Source organism: Lacerta agilis, chromosome 7 (genome assembly GCF_009819535.1).
Source record: "Lacerta agilis isolate rLacAgi1 chromosome 7, rLacAgi1.pri, whole genome shotgun sequence".
Lineage (NCBI taxonomy): Eukaryota > Metazoa > Chordata > Lepidosauria > Squamata > Lacertidae > Lacerta > Lacerta agilis.
Window position 1 is genome coordinate 48,351,820 of NC_046318.1, and position 12,935 is coordinate 48,364,754.

General features: G+C 38.8%; 1 protein-coding gene across 4 annotated transcripts in view; it reads right to left on the reverse strand.

Annotated features, from left to right (window-relative positions):
* Positions 1–864: 864 nt before the first annotated feature.
* The window catches only part of PCMTD1 (protein-L-isoaspartate (D-aspartate) O-methyltransferase domain containing 1), a 31,081-nt gene continuing 19,010 nt past the window's right edge, over positions 865–12,935 (reverse strand). For 3 of the 4 annotated variants that reach the window (XM_033155184.1, XM_033155185.1, XM_033155186.1), the window contains exons 6-9: positions 9,863–10,034; positions 8,869–8,889; positions 3,428–3,551; positions 865–2,506 (exon numbers count right to left, since the gene is read on the reverse strand). In XM_033155184.1, coding sequence (XP_033011075.1) covers positions 2,136–2,506; positions 3,428–3,551; positions 8,869–8,889; positions 9,863–10,034 — 688 coding nt within the window. In that variant the 3' untranslated portion in view covers positions 865–2,135. The remainder of the gene's footprint in view (positions 2,507–3,427; positions 3,552–8,868; positions 8,890–9,862; positions 10,035–12,935) is intronic. The other variant, XM_033155187.1, reaches the window with a different exon arrangement.

Below are 12,935 nucleotides of genomic sequence, written 5' to 3' on the forward strand. Positions count from 1 at the left end.
AATGTGAAAAAACCCACGAACACAAAAAAACATTGCTTCTGTGACTCCAAAAATTACATAATGCATATTCATAACTACTCTATTATCTATTTGAACAAGAGTACAACAGAATGGAAAAACACACACAGTCATTCTTCAAAAGCCTCCTGACTAAAGGTCTCTCCTTGTAAATTCTTTAGTATTTTACTCTGAAAACTGAAAAAAAATATGAATGAATTCCAAAATGGATGAAATTCCAATACAAGGTACAACTTGAATTTCAGAATGCCTAAAACTTCATTTCTTCTAATAAAATAAAATAAGATGTGCTATAGTCAATGCTTCCCACAGATAAACCTTCAAAATTACTGCAGTAGTTTTACTATAATAGGAAACTCTCTACAATTTTTCAGGTTTTATTGCTGTGAAATAAGGCTGGCATACTTATTTCCAGCAATGAGTATATTTACTCATTAGTGTACATTTTCTGCAAACACCTCAACAAGCTAGTTAAACCAGAAGAACTTTTTTATGGAGCTGAATTTTCAGTATTGCGAATATGGGGAAAAATTAGTTGGTAAATTAAAGCATGTAATCCAACCTGTTAAGTAAATATGTATTTCATAGACAGTGACCAATTAAGTTATTATTTATATTGTAAAGTGGATGCTACAAACCATGACTGCTAGATCAGGTGTTGTTTAACTGGTTTCCATCTATAAACTATCAGGTTCTGAGAATACGTAAAATGCTCACCATATATCCTGATTTTATCTTAAGAATTTTAATTGTTTTATGATATAACTAGATAGTAAATAGTCCCTAAGGAATGCTTTTGATTGGGCCCAAACAAATCAGGTGTCCATAACAGTAGCAGTTTTTACAGCATATCTTGAGCTCCATTTTATTTCATTGATATTTTACACTAAATTATAAAGCTAGTGAAAATTACATAGTCCATCATGCAATTTTTTTTTAAAACCAACCCCTTCAAGCAATGCCATTAAATAAACCAGTGAAGCAGGGGGCTGGCAGATGGAACATAGTCAAGCAATGTAAGCACACAAGCTTGCAATGCTACTAATAATTTCCAAAAGGAAGAGTATCAATAGCAAATGTAGGAACTGAATGCCTTGTCTTATCAAAGATAAATAAGTACAGATTCCACTTAAAGTGCACCTGCTTAACCTTTTTTCTTAAAAAAAATCCTACTATTACAGCTATGCAAATAAGCAATACAAGCTAATCTTTTTACATATTCTACTCTATAAAGTAGTAAATAGTTGAAACCTAAATTACAATCTTTAATATATGAAATATGCTTTCTGTACCATGAACTTTAAAAAAGAAACTAAATGCTTATTCATAAATGCTGGAACGTCTGAGAAATTGTTGACTATCATCGGCTGGTGTTAAAGAAACAGGGTTGTATTATATTTTTAAAAAATTTATATAGTCAACAAAAGTTTTTTTAAGGCTCTGAAAGAGAAGCAGTCACTTTTCTTGAGATCTTTTGGCAAGAGAATATATAAAATAAAGTGTAGCAGGGCCTAGTGACATTTTTGAACTTGAATGTTCATATTTCTTTAAAGCCAGCTCATTCAGTGTCTGCACACAGTTATTGCACTCATGTATTCCTTGGAATACATTCATATCAACACAGTAACAATGATTGTGATACAGCCGTGGCAAAAATAAAGATTTCCAATTCAATATGAGATGAACTGCCCGAATGTTCAAAAACTTCCTCCAGAGAATTAATGCAGGCAGTTCTCATTTGATGTCTGAATGTAGTCATTCAATTATTCACACATATAAAATTTCACCAACTCTCATAAATACAAATTTGTCAGAGCGGAAAAGAGATTTATCACATGCAAACTCTTAATTAGTGCGGTATTCTGCTTTGGAATATATTTCTACCAGAGTTAAAAGAGCATTTTTCAAAAGGTAACCAAAAATGAATTGAAAATAGGAGTTTACTGCTAAGTGCAAGTCCTTGTAGCAAAGTTAAGACAAGTTATGTTTCATTTTATCACTGCACTTTAGTCTTACTGAAAGACTACTGAAATCTGTCCATGTTTTTCTTAGTAAATGCTACATTTCAAGAATAATGGATCTATCAAGTAGGCATTATCACATCTACTTAAAACAAATTATTTTTCTCTATAGTATGTCAAGTACGATTTTAGAGATTCAGGAAGTGGTAGACTCATAATTCTTTCCCGCAATAAATTTATTGGGGGTTCTTCTGGCTTCAAGACTTCACTGTGATCTTTATCATCCTCTTCTTTGTTGTCTTCTTCCATCTTTTCATCTTCTTCACTATCTAGAGGCTGAGGAATGAGCTGGTTTCCTACAAACACATAGGTGTTAATCCTGCGCCTACGGCACCGTCTGCGTTTGCGTTTTGGTGGGGGTTTTGGAATAATACCCTTGGCTTGCAACTCATCATTTATATAGTTTCTAAGAGTGCGCCTAATGTAGATCCGCGCCAGGTCCTGTAGATTCCTAACAGCACAGGGGGCTGAAAAGAAAAAGAAAATTAAGATTGCTCTCTAGGTCAAGATATCTACGAGCAGTACTGCAAATCAATGGTGAATTTTTAACTAGGTAAAGGAAATAACCTTTGAAAGAAGTAAAGGTAAAAATAATATACTATGAAATGGATGAGAGCTAGAATGCTTTCATAATAATAATAATAATAAATTTTTATTTATACCCCACCAAACCGGGCTCAATGCCGAAAGATCAGTTATGTTGGCCAGTATCCAGTTAAATGCAATTAGTTATACAGAACCAACAGAGTTTTAGACTTATTTTTCCTTAAGCAGTAGTCCCACTGACTCATGCTACAGTTTTGAAATGGACAGTCAAGATTACTTTGTTGATATGGCATAACGTTTGGCCTGCCCATTTATTGGGGGTGGGTGGGTAATAATATTATGTCACTGTTTCATGACTATCCTGCCCAAAATTTGATAGATTACGAGAGAATTCTATCAAAAGAGTGGGGCCATATAGTTATTATGTAGTTCCTTCAAATAGGTTCCCCTAGCCATATATTTTTAAACCAGATCATGTTAAACAGAATGTAGCTCAGTTCATAGGTAATGCTAGGTCAAATAATGATGAACATGCAGGTTCATGGTGTGAAGATTGCAGCCACTACACTCCTCCCACAGTTCTGCAGCTGCCATGCTACCCAGGGCTAAGGTTTGGTTCAATGTTACATATGAACTTGGGCTCATGCTTTGTCTCTGCCAGACAAATCATGCGTGGTAGACCAAGAAAAATTGTTGATTACAGCTCATGGTTTGTCTGAAGTGAGAAACACCAAAAGCCTGAGTTCTGATGTAATACAATCTAATCTAACTTTAAGAATATTTATGTAAGTATAATCAGTAGCTGTGCCCCAAAGGAAAGACAAGAGTTAAACGGTACTTACGAAGTCCCACAGTATCATTTTTGCTGCTGTCACTCTTGCTTGGCTGCACAAGTGGAGCAAATGAAACAGCAAGGATGTTTTTGCTTTCCCAAGTATTTTGTCCAGTTCTCAGTATTTGGGTTAGCTGCATGGAATCATTTAAGTTTCAGACACAAAACAATTAAATACATGACTTCATCTACACCTGTCCAATTCTCATATGCTAGCCTTGCTCTGACATAACTACAGCTTTACCATCACAAGGCTAAGCATCAGAATCACATGCTTCCTCAGTCAGCATAGCTGTGAGACCAGAAGCTTTTCCTTGTGTTTTATTAAGTACAGTTTATCTTTTTGACAGAACCTGAACAAACTGTTGGTCTTAAATATGATTACTGAAACAACCTTAGCTTGTTTCAATAAACCACAGTTAAAATTAATCACAGTTTGGGGTTCAGACATAATATTAAACTGTTCTTAATTTAAAATGGAAGTGGAAATATCAAAACCCCTCATGGCAACCTCAGAGGAAGGAAGGAAGGAAGAGTATGTGAGTCCAACACCTGCACTGGATTGTTCATGCAACAATAAGTCAAAGTTTATCATTACATTTGAGATCACTAACCACATTTGGACAGTCATGTATTGGTTAAATAAACTGAGATATGACTCTTACATTCCTGCATGCCATTCCTTGTGCCAGTGTTCGAAACTCCCATTGTTCTAGGCGCATTTTGCGACAGGTAATTTCATTAGCGCAAGCAGTTTCTGAGCTCTGGCTACAGGACTGCACCTAAGATTTCAGATTAAAACTGCAGAGTGGAAGGAAATGAGAACCTTTTTCTGCCTCCCCATTTCCAGCTACTCTCTGAAGACTAGAGAAGAGACCCTCTTAAGAATATTAGGAGGGTGTGCAGGGGAAGGAATAGGCCATGTGAAAAATGAACATATTTTAGCTGCAGTTCATTCATTTTCAGCTTTGTATTCTTGCTATTTTTTTTAAAGTGCCTAGATATTCCACTGCTGCACCCATAACAGGCTTAAAGTGCTATTATCTCCTAGCTTTCATATCTCAGTTTCTAACACTGCTCTGTGCTCCTATAGCAATCAGACCAGAAGTCTGTAATTAACCATAACTTCCTGCTTCGGCTGAACTGAGAAACTATGGTTACCATCTTTCAAACTACCCAGGATATTAACTAACTTAAACCATTATTTAAAATATTACTCTGAAGTTAGCAACTCTAAATTCTTGGTGCGATGAAATAAGAACGTGCTGGTTGCTTACCTGTACCTTTAGCTCATTGTGTAGTCATCTTTGCACACACACATATAGGTTTTGCACCTGTGCAAAGTGTCTTTCTGGAAGATTCTACAGCTAGGCTTGAGTTTTGGTGGATACTGCACTACCACCATCTATGTGCACAGTTCAAATTTTTGAACAACACAGAGGCCCAAAATTGAACAATCTAAAAATTCCAAGAGACACTAACCCCTGACGATGGAAACGACAGGTTGCGTGTCCACACATATTTTCACTCTCAATAATTATGGTTACAGGAAAGCAACATGTCCATTTTCTTTGTAGCCTTTGCACAGCTACACACATGGGTAGAGTAACAAGCTGTTCCTGAAGGTAGGGGCAGGCACAAAAAACAAGTTGAGCAATGCCTGTTGGAAAGAGGCACCTACCTAGAGACTGTTGCAACTAATGAGACTCTTCTAAGGAAAATGAGCAGCAACAACCCTCACGGAGTGCTAATAAAGTCACTCCAGAACAAAACAGGTGTCAACAAATTTAAAATACTGAAAAACACACTGAGCATAAGCTGAGCAGTAGCTACAGCAGATAAAAACTAAAGCTGGTCTGATGCTGGCCAGGTAGAAACACAGTCTAGCAAATTACCAAGGTATGAAATCATTTCCTTTTTTCTGGATTGAGAAAACCAGGATGAATATAAGGGGGTGAGGGTCAATCCTAGCTATGGGAAGGTGAGTTGTTGTGCAAGGGTTAGCTATCATGAATGCATACCGTAACCTGAAAAGGGGCCACAGAAGTGAAGAAGATGCCACCAACAAATCCCTGTCACATAGTAGTGGAGGCTAGAGGGCTCAATGGTGCAACTCCCTAGGAAATGTGTTCTGTTGTCAACATTTCTCTGAATACCAGACTTGCTGCTCAATGTGCACAGTTGGTGCTAAAAGTCTATGCCATTACTAAACTTCCCTGTACAAAGGGTAGCAGACATATTAATGGCCCTCCTTACATAAAGTAGTAGTTCTTGGTCCTGAGGAAGTCTGTAGGAAGAACATCTGGACTTCTGGTCCAAACAGTAATTAATCAGTCCTCTCTACACCTACAACCATTATCTAATAGTTGATTATATGTCCTAGCACCGGGGCACTGATCTTGAAAGATGCATTTGTGGAAGAACAAAGAAAAACCTCTTTGCCCCAAATGTTGGCGACATGAAAAGTTAATGCTATGTGCAATGCACAGATGCTACCACTACCAAACACTTCAGGGCTGCCGCAATTAGATGAAAGAAAACCTAACGAATGCGCAATGATTCCTTCAGTGTCAATACCAAGTGAAGCTATCACTGAAAAGAGGAAAGCAAAATAAAAAGAAGCTGGGAGTGACATTGATATCAATGATTCTTCACTCCTGATTCAAAGGCAGTAACACTAAAGCCCCCAGTGAAAAATGCAGCAGGGATAGACAGTGGCATTGAGACCCTCTTCAGCTTTGATATGGTATCTATGGCAGTGGAGTTACTGTGGGAAAAGTCTGCTGAGACCAATGCAACAACATAGCTTTGATCCTGAAGGAAAAAAATTCTTCTTCCATACTAAGCAAGAAGTGTGGGAAAAAGTGTGGGAGAAAGCTGCTGGCACCAATTCTTTTATCACCCTCAATAATAACAAGATAGTTGCCTGTGGTGCAGCCAGCTGGGATAAGACCTCAACACTGAGGCTTTATTCACCTTCAGTAATGAAGCAATGGCAGCAGAGACTCTGCAGTGTAAGTTAGACAATTATAATCCCATCACTGAGGTTTTCCACTCTGCTGTAAATCATCAGCAGATAAATCAGCTGAGATTCACACCAGCTGATTGAGATATTTCTTGTCCCTGATATAGAGGTGGCGGCAGCATAGTAGCTGTAGAGCTGGGGTAGTGCTGGTTGGGGCAGATGAGTGTTGGAGTCAAGCAACTTCTGGAGGGCAGCACGTTGGCTACCCTTATGCTGGGATTGCCACTGAGATAGGCAGTTCTGTATGTTGGAATCTGCAATGGTGTGTTGTGTTTAAAGAGGAGCTCACTTCTCTTTTTAATGGCACTGGCATGCCTGAAGGCTGTCATCAGAATGGCTGAAGCAGCAATGTATTGGGAGATTTAAAAAAAAATGCCGTCATTGACCACAGGTTTTACACTTTTGGGGGGGCGGACCTTAGAAGGGCTGAAGCCCAGTAGCAAAGTGGTCACATCAAAAGAATAGTCAAAAACAAAAGGGAAAAAGAAAACTGGAAAACATAAATAACTGTAGCATATAGAAAAGCATAAAATGAACCTCAGAATAAAAGAAACTTTTTTTTTTTTTACTTTAAACCAGGCTACCTCAAACTTGGCCCTCCAGAGGTTTTGAGACTACAATTCCCATCATCCCCGACCACTGGTCCTGCTAGCTAGGGATCATGGGAGCTGTAGGCGAAAAACATCTGGAGGGCCAAGTTTGAGGAAGCCTGCTTTAAATAGATGAAAAAATAAGGAAGAGACTCACAAACACTGAGAAACACTACACCAGACATCCCCAACCTGCAGCCTTCCAGATGTTTTGGTCTACAACTCCAGTGATCCCTAGCTAACAGGACCAGTGGTCAGGGATGATGGGAATTGTAGCCCAAAACATCTGGAGGGCCGAAGGTTGGGGATGCCTGCACTACACACAACAATAAGATAGCAAGGCTGAACAGGATGACAAGAGATGCAACGGGTTAAAGGAAAGACTGCTTTGGTGTAGGCAAAACCAAAAACTGTCTAGCGAGGAGGAAAAGCATTGAAAGCTCTGGAAAGGGGGATTCTGCCTATGACCACTAGGTGGGTCTTCAATACCCATTCTGAGGGCATCTCTACCCGCATTTGTGAAATATAGTATTGGGGAGTGGGGGAATCTACTTAAGTTATCAAGTCTTCAAGAGATTTCATGTGAGGTGTGTCCTGTGACAGGAAAGAAAGAAAAAGAAATAGTAGTAAGTGGAGGAGAGGGAACCATGCCCCTTAATATATGCATGGGGAGGGGGGCACATGTCAAAACTAGAGCCTAGCTATAGAGTCTTCTCAAAAGAAACTCTTTGGAGGCACGGAACCCATATGTGTGGCTCCACAGAGACTACTCAAAGAACTAGGATTAATTAGATACTTCCTGGTCTGATTGCTTGTGCCTGCAGTGACTATGTGGAGGCATATGGCTTGCTCATATTTCATCTTAATAAGCCTGGAAATGATTATCCAAACTAAGTCACTGCCTAGTACTTCTCACCTTGAGAAAAAGAAGATAACATATTTTTAACTGGCGGAACAGGCAGCCTACATTTATTCTGTTACATTCAAACATATTTCACATAATGCCCCGTTTACTTTTAGAAACACTTTATGTATTCTTGCTAACTTTAAAAAGGTTTACAGGTCAACATTAATTTGTAGGGTTGATGTAAACATAGAAAGCTCAGCTACTTTTTGAATGTTTTAGTACAATTATATCATTGGCTGAAATCTGATGCATGCAAATCCATGAATTGCCCAGGACAAGGAGTACTTAAATACATATATTAATATGCACAATATCCATAAATTAAAGATGCATAATTAAAATTAGTTGTGTATATCTAATGGGAAAAAAGGATAAGTGTTCACATTGCTGAGAGCGCACAAATTTGCTTAAGAGGCCCTCCTTTGGTGTTTTCCAAGGATGGAATTAGAAGACATAATTTCAGCAGTTTTCATGATTGGTTTCAAAATTCCTCAATACTTAAATATTAAAGATCTGTTAAGTCAGCATTACCTGTCCAATTTCCCCTGCAAACGTATTAAGCTTGCAATCCTCTGGGCAGATCAGCAATACAACTATTTATTTTGAAAGCCTTTGCTTCAGTCCAGTGTTGTTTTTCCTTAATGGATAGCTATCAGTGATTACTGAACAAGAGTGGTATGATGTAAACCTCTCACTTTAAAAAGCATCCATGCTTCCTTAAAACATAGTAATAGAATGAGCTCTTTCGTGTATTGAGGAGAAATTATAAAGTTGTTATATAATATTTAATTGATGAGAATTCTTATTCTAAAGGTATTTGGTAACTTATTGAGCAAGGCAGGCTTCTTAGGGATACTGTTAGCTTGAGCAAGTCATGTATCAGTGTACCTACACATCCCCATCTGTAAAATGGAGATAATTATACTCACCGTAGAAAAGCCCTTTGATATCTATGAATGAAAAATAAGTACTAAGTATTATTGTATCACTAAACGTTTCATGCTTTTCAAAACATTCTGTCCTTGACTGAAAAGGAAAGAGAAAGAAATGTCCCAGTTTGCTGGTCACTGAGCATTACACTGTGCTTTAAAACATATATTCATTCTGAGTCCATAGTTTCTAGTTTGTCTGGATTTTTTAAGGACCAATGTCTGAATTACTGATGGGCGCACTTACCTGTTGGCTAGATCCCTTGGTACTCCTGCTAACAAATGAATAATGAAATCATGCAAGACTTATCGGATGATCTGCATGTCCTGAGCAATTGCTTTATTCAAACATTAGCAAAGCAGTGCGGGATCCAGTCACAGGGAAGTCAAAGGTATGCTATTTTGATAACATAACCATAGCTATCTAAAGCTCAGTTTAAGAGATTAACTGAACAATGCTGAACATAAAACTATAAATAACAGTAGTAGCACTGAAAGCATAGCAGTCACTAATCAAAGTGCATTTTTAAACAGGCTGAACTGCAGCATGATGATGCCTTGATAACAATGTTAATTTAAGAACAGCGCTGGATAGAGGACTCCTGTACATAGAAGTTTTTTGTTGTTATGAACACATGAATTGGCCACTCAGTTTCTGTGGCACAACAATGTTACATAACCAGAGGAGGGCTCTGTCAGAAAAACCAGAGGAGGACTCTGTCAGAAAAAAAAAACCTGATTAAAGGCCAGGGATGGTCCTAATAAGCTAACATGTGCACAACTGGGATCTCTGGAAGTCAAAGGAAAGAGAAGAGTGAGAGTATGTGGTCTATTGTTTAGATGTTGCTATTCTCTGCTTTAAGGTTTACAAAATACCTTTGTTTTCACTGTACTGAGGCAATTGACAATTAAGAAAGTCATTACGAGTCCACACACAAGAGAACTACTTTTTATCTGTTACAACTAAACACACATGACAAACATACTTAATCACCTGATCTTCAATAGGCATAACTAGAATGCCTCCAATTTTCAATAATATTTTCATGTAGTTCTCATGGTCTTTTTGTACACCAGCTCCGCAGTAAATCCGGTCATATTGATGACTATCTGATGAGATTTGCAAGCAGTTGCCAACTACGAAGGCAGGTTCACAAAATTCAAATCTGTGGATAAAACAAACATTTCATGTTTTTATAAATACCACTATAGAAAAACACTAAACTGCACTTAAAATTGCACTTTTTAGTTGTCCTTTGGCAATTAGTTAAAACCTTCCTCTTTAAGGAAGCTTTGGGGTGGTAAACTGTTTTATTTTATTGGCTTTAATATCCTGAATTACTGCTGTTTTGATGGTTGATTTTAGTGTTGAACATGTAAAATTCCTATTTACAAAGGACAATCCATTCAATGGCTGGAAAATATTGGAAAATGTACAGCAATCATAAGAAAGCTGAAATGTTTCCTACCATAACAACTCCCTCTCACCCTGCAATAGTAATACTGAAATCAGGTTTAATTTCAACATTTATAGGGACAATAGTCACCAACATTTGAGAGTTACTTCTATAATATCTGATTGCACCCATAGCTCTCCAAGCTGCTTACCAAATTTTCAAATCTAAAAAAGCCAATGCAGTAGAAGCAATATTTGTTTTGAAATTTCTTCACTGTTAGGCTTTGTGTTCCTGGAAGCATTTCTCTTAATTTATTTAATTTTTTTGCAGGGGAAGACGAAATTAATGCCTCCAGTAGGATCCTGGCAAGTCACTTTGATGTGTGGGTGCACACGCACACAGTGGGATTGTTCGAAATTAAAGCAGTACAAAAAACCTAACAGAATAAGCTCTTGCTGAAGTTGCTTAAAACAAGTGAACCTGTAGGTTGCCTTCTACTAATGGCAGAATTTAGAAATGGTAGGTATCCACCTTCTTTGATAATTCATACTTTAATTGTAAAATGGTACATTCTTGCCACATAAATCGGATGAAGAACCTTTCCTCGTACAACAGCAGAACTTCTTTTCCTTGCCTTCACTGGGTTGTCAGAACTAAAACGCACTGCTTGAAGAATAAAGAGACCAAACTTCCTTCCCTGTTGCCAATATAATCAATTTAGTTTACACCCATAAGACTTATCCCAGTAGTTAGTACAGTGGTACCTCTAGTTGCAGACACGATCCGTTCACAACTAGAGCACCTCTTCCGTGCATGTGCGCAACACGATCGAGTGCTTATGCACATGCGCGAAGCGCACAGAACGCTTCTGCGCGTGCGGTAAAACACTTCCGGATTTGCCACGTTTGCAAGCTGAAAAGACGCAACATGACATGAACCTAACGCAACATGAGGTACGACTGTACTATGATAGCTGGATTGGCCATTTGAAGCAGACATTGCAATTTTGTTAGTAGCAGATGCTAGCCCGAACTACCGTGTGCTGCCCTGGGATCAAAGGGGGCTGCGCGCGACCACGCAAAATGTGCACCCCATTTGATGTGGGGAACGGTCATTAGGCACTTTTAGACAGAATACCACCACCAGCAGGTGTACAACAGTGTTCTGGATTCACAACTGTGTGTACTTTTAACAATGCATCTGTAGGTAGATGCTAACATACTGCCCAGCCAGATAACAATTACCACCATACCTGATTTATATGCCAAGATACAATTCTGAAACAGCTAGTATTTCATAATACACAAAATCTGAAATACATGGGTAAGCCCTTTCATTCTAACCACTAACAAATAGCCAAAAATATTAAAAACCACAGAAACATAGGTTAAAAAAAGGTAAAGGACCCCTGACAATTAAATCCAGTCGCGAATGACTCTGGGGTTGTGGGGCTCATCTCGCTTTACTGGCTGAGGGAGCCAATGTTTGTCCACAGACAGTTTTTCCGGGTCATGTGGCTAGCATGACTAAGCTGCTTCTGGCGAAACCAGAGCAGTACACGGAAACGCCGTTTACCTTCCCGCCGGAGCGGTACCTATTTATCTACCACATTTTTCGCTCCATAAAATGAACTTTTCTCCTCCTAAAAGTAAGGGGAAATGTGTGTCTTATGGAGCGAATGCATGGTCCCTGGAACCGAATTGCCTAGGGGCCAAAAGCAGATTGTGCTCTTTCTTTTTCAAAGAGAGAAGGGGGTGTTGAAAGGAAGCCGCTGAACAGCTGTTCAGCAAGTGATCGGGAGAGTGATAAGGCTCCCTTTCCAGCCCCGCCCTCTTGCCCAGGTCTCCACTGTTGAATGCAGAGGGAGGCTGTTTGTTTCCCCAGCAACATGTGACTGGCTGATTAGATTATCTGTCTGGAAACTGTAGAAATGGCTGTAGGACTAGAAGCTGCAGAACTGAGTTGAACCCCATAAAAACGGGGCTTTTCCTCTTTGAAAAAGAAGCTGCACCACTTTGAGCTGATCCTCAAAAAAGCAGGGCTTTTCCCTTTGCAAAAAAGCTGCACCACTTTGAGCTGATCCTCAAAAAAGGGGGGTTTCCCGCTTTCCTCCTCTAAAAACTAGGTATGTCTTATGTTCAGGTGTGTCTTATAGAGCGAAAAATATGGTACTTGCACTTTCACGTGCTTTCAAACTGCAAGTTTGGCAGGAGCTGGGACCGAACAACGGGAGCTCACCCCGTCACAGGGATTCGAACCGCTGACCTTCCGATCAGCAAATCAAGTATGTTATATAGTCTAATATGTTATATAGTCCAATCTGAGGCTCAGTTATATTTAGAGACACAGTACTCTCCTAGTATAACAATCTAGTTTATCTAGTTTATTCCTGATATGTGAAGAAGCATACTCAGAAATCTGAGCAAAGGACTTGAGTGGGGAAGGATATGGCAAAGGATTGACGGATCCCCTTCATCAGCAATAGATATAGCAAAGACATATCTATGTCATTAAAAGAACACATTGAAAGAGAGGTCACAGTTACTGATAATGCAATTGCAGTGAAGCAGGCATGATTAAGCCTGCTTCACTGCAACAGTTGCATTCTCTTGTGGGTAACCTTTCTGGGAGCCAGAGGCAAAAAGAAAGTTGGAACAAAACTATGAATCT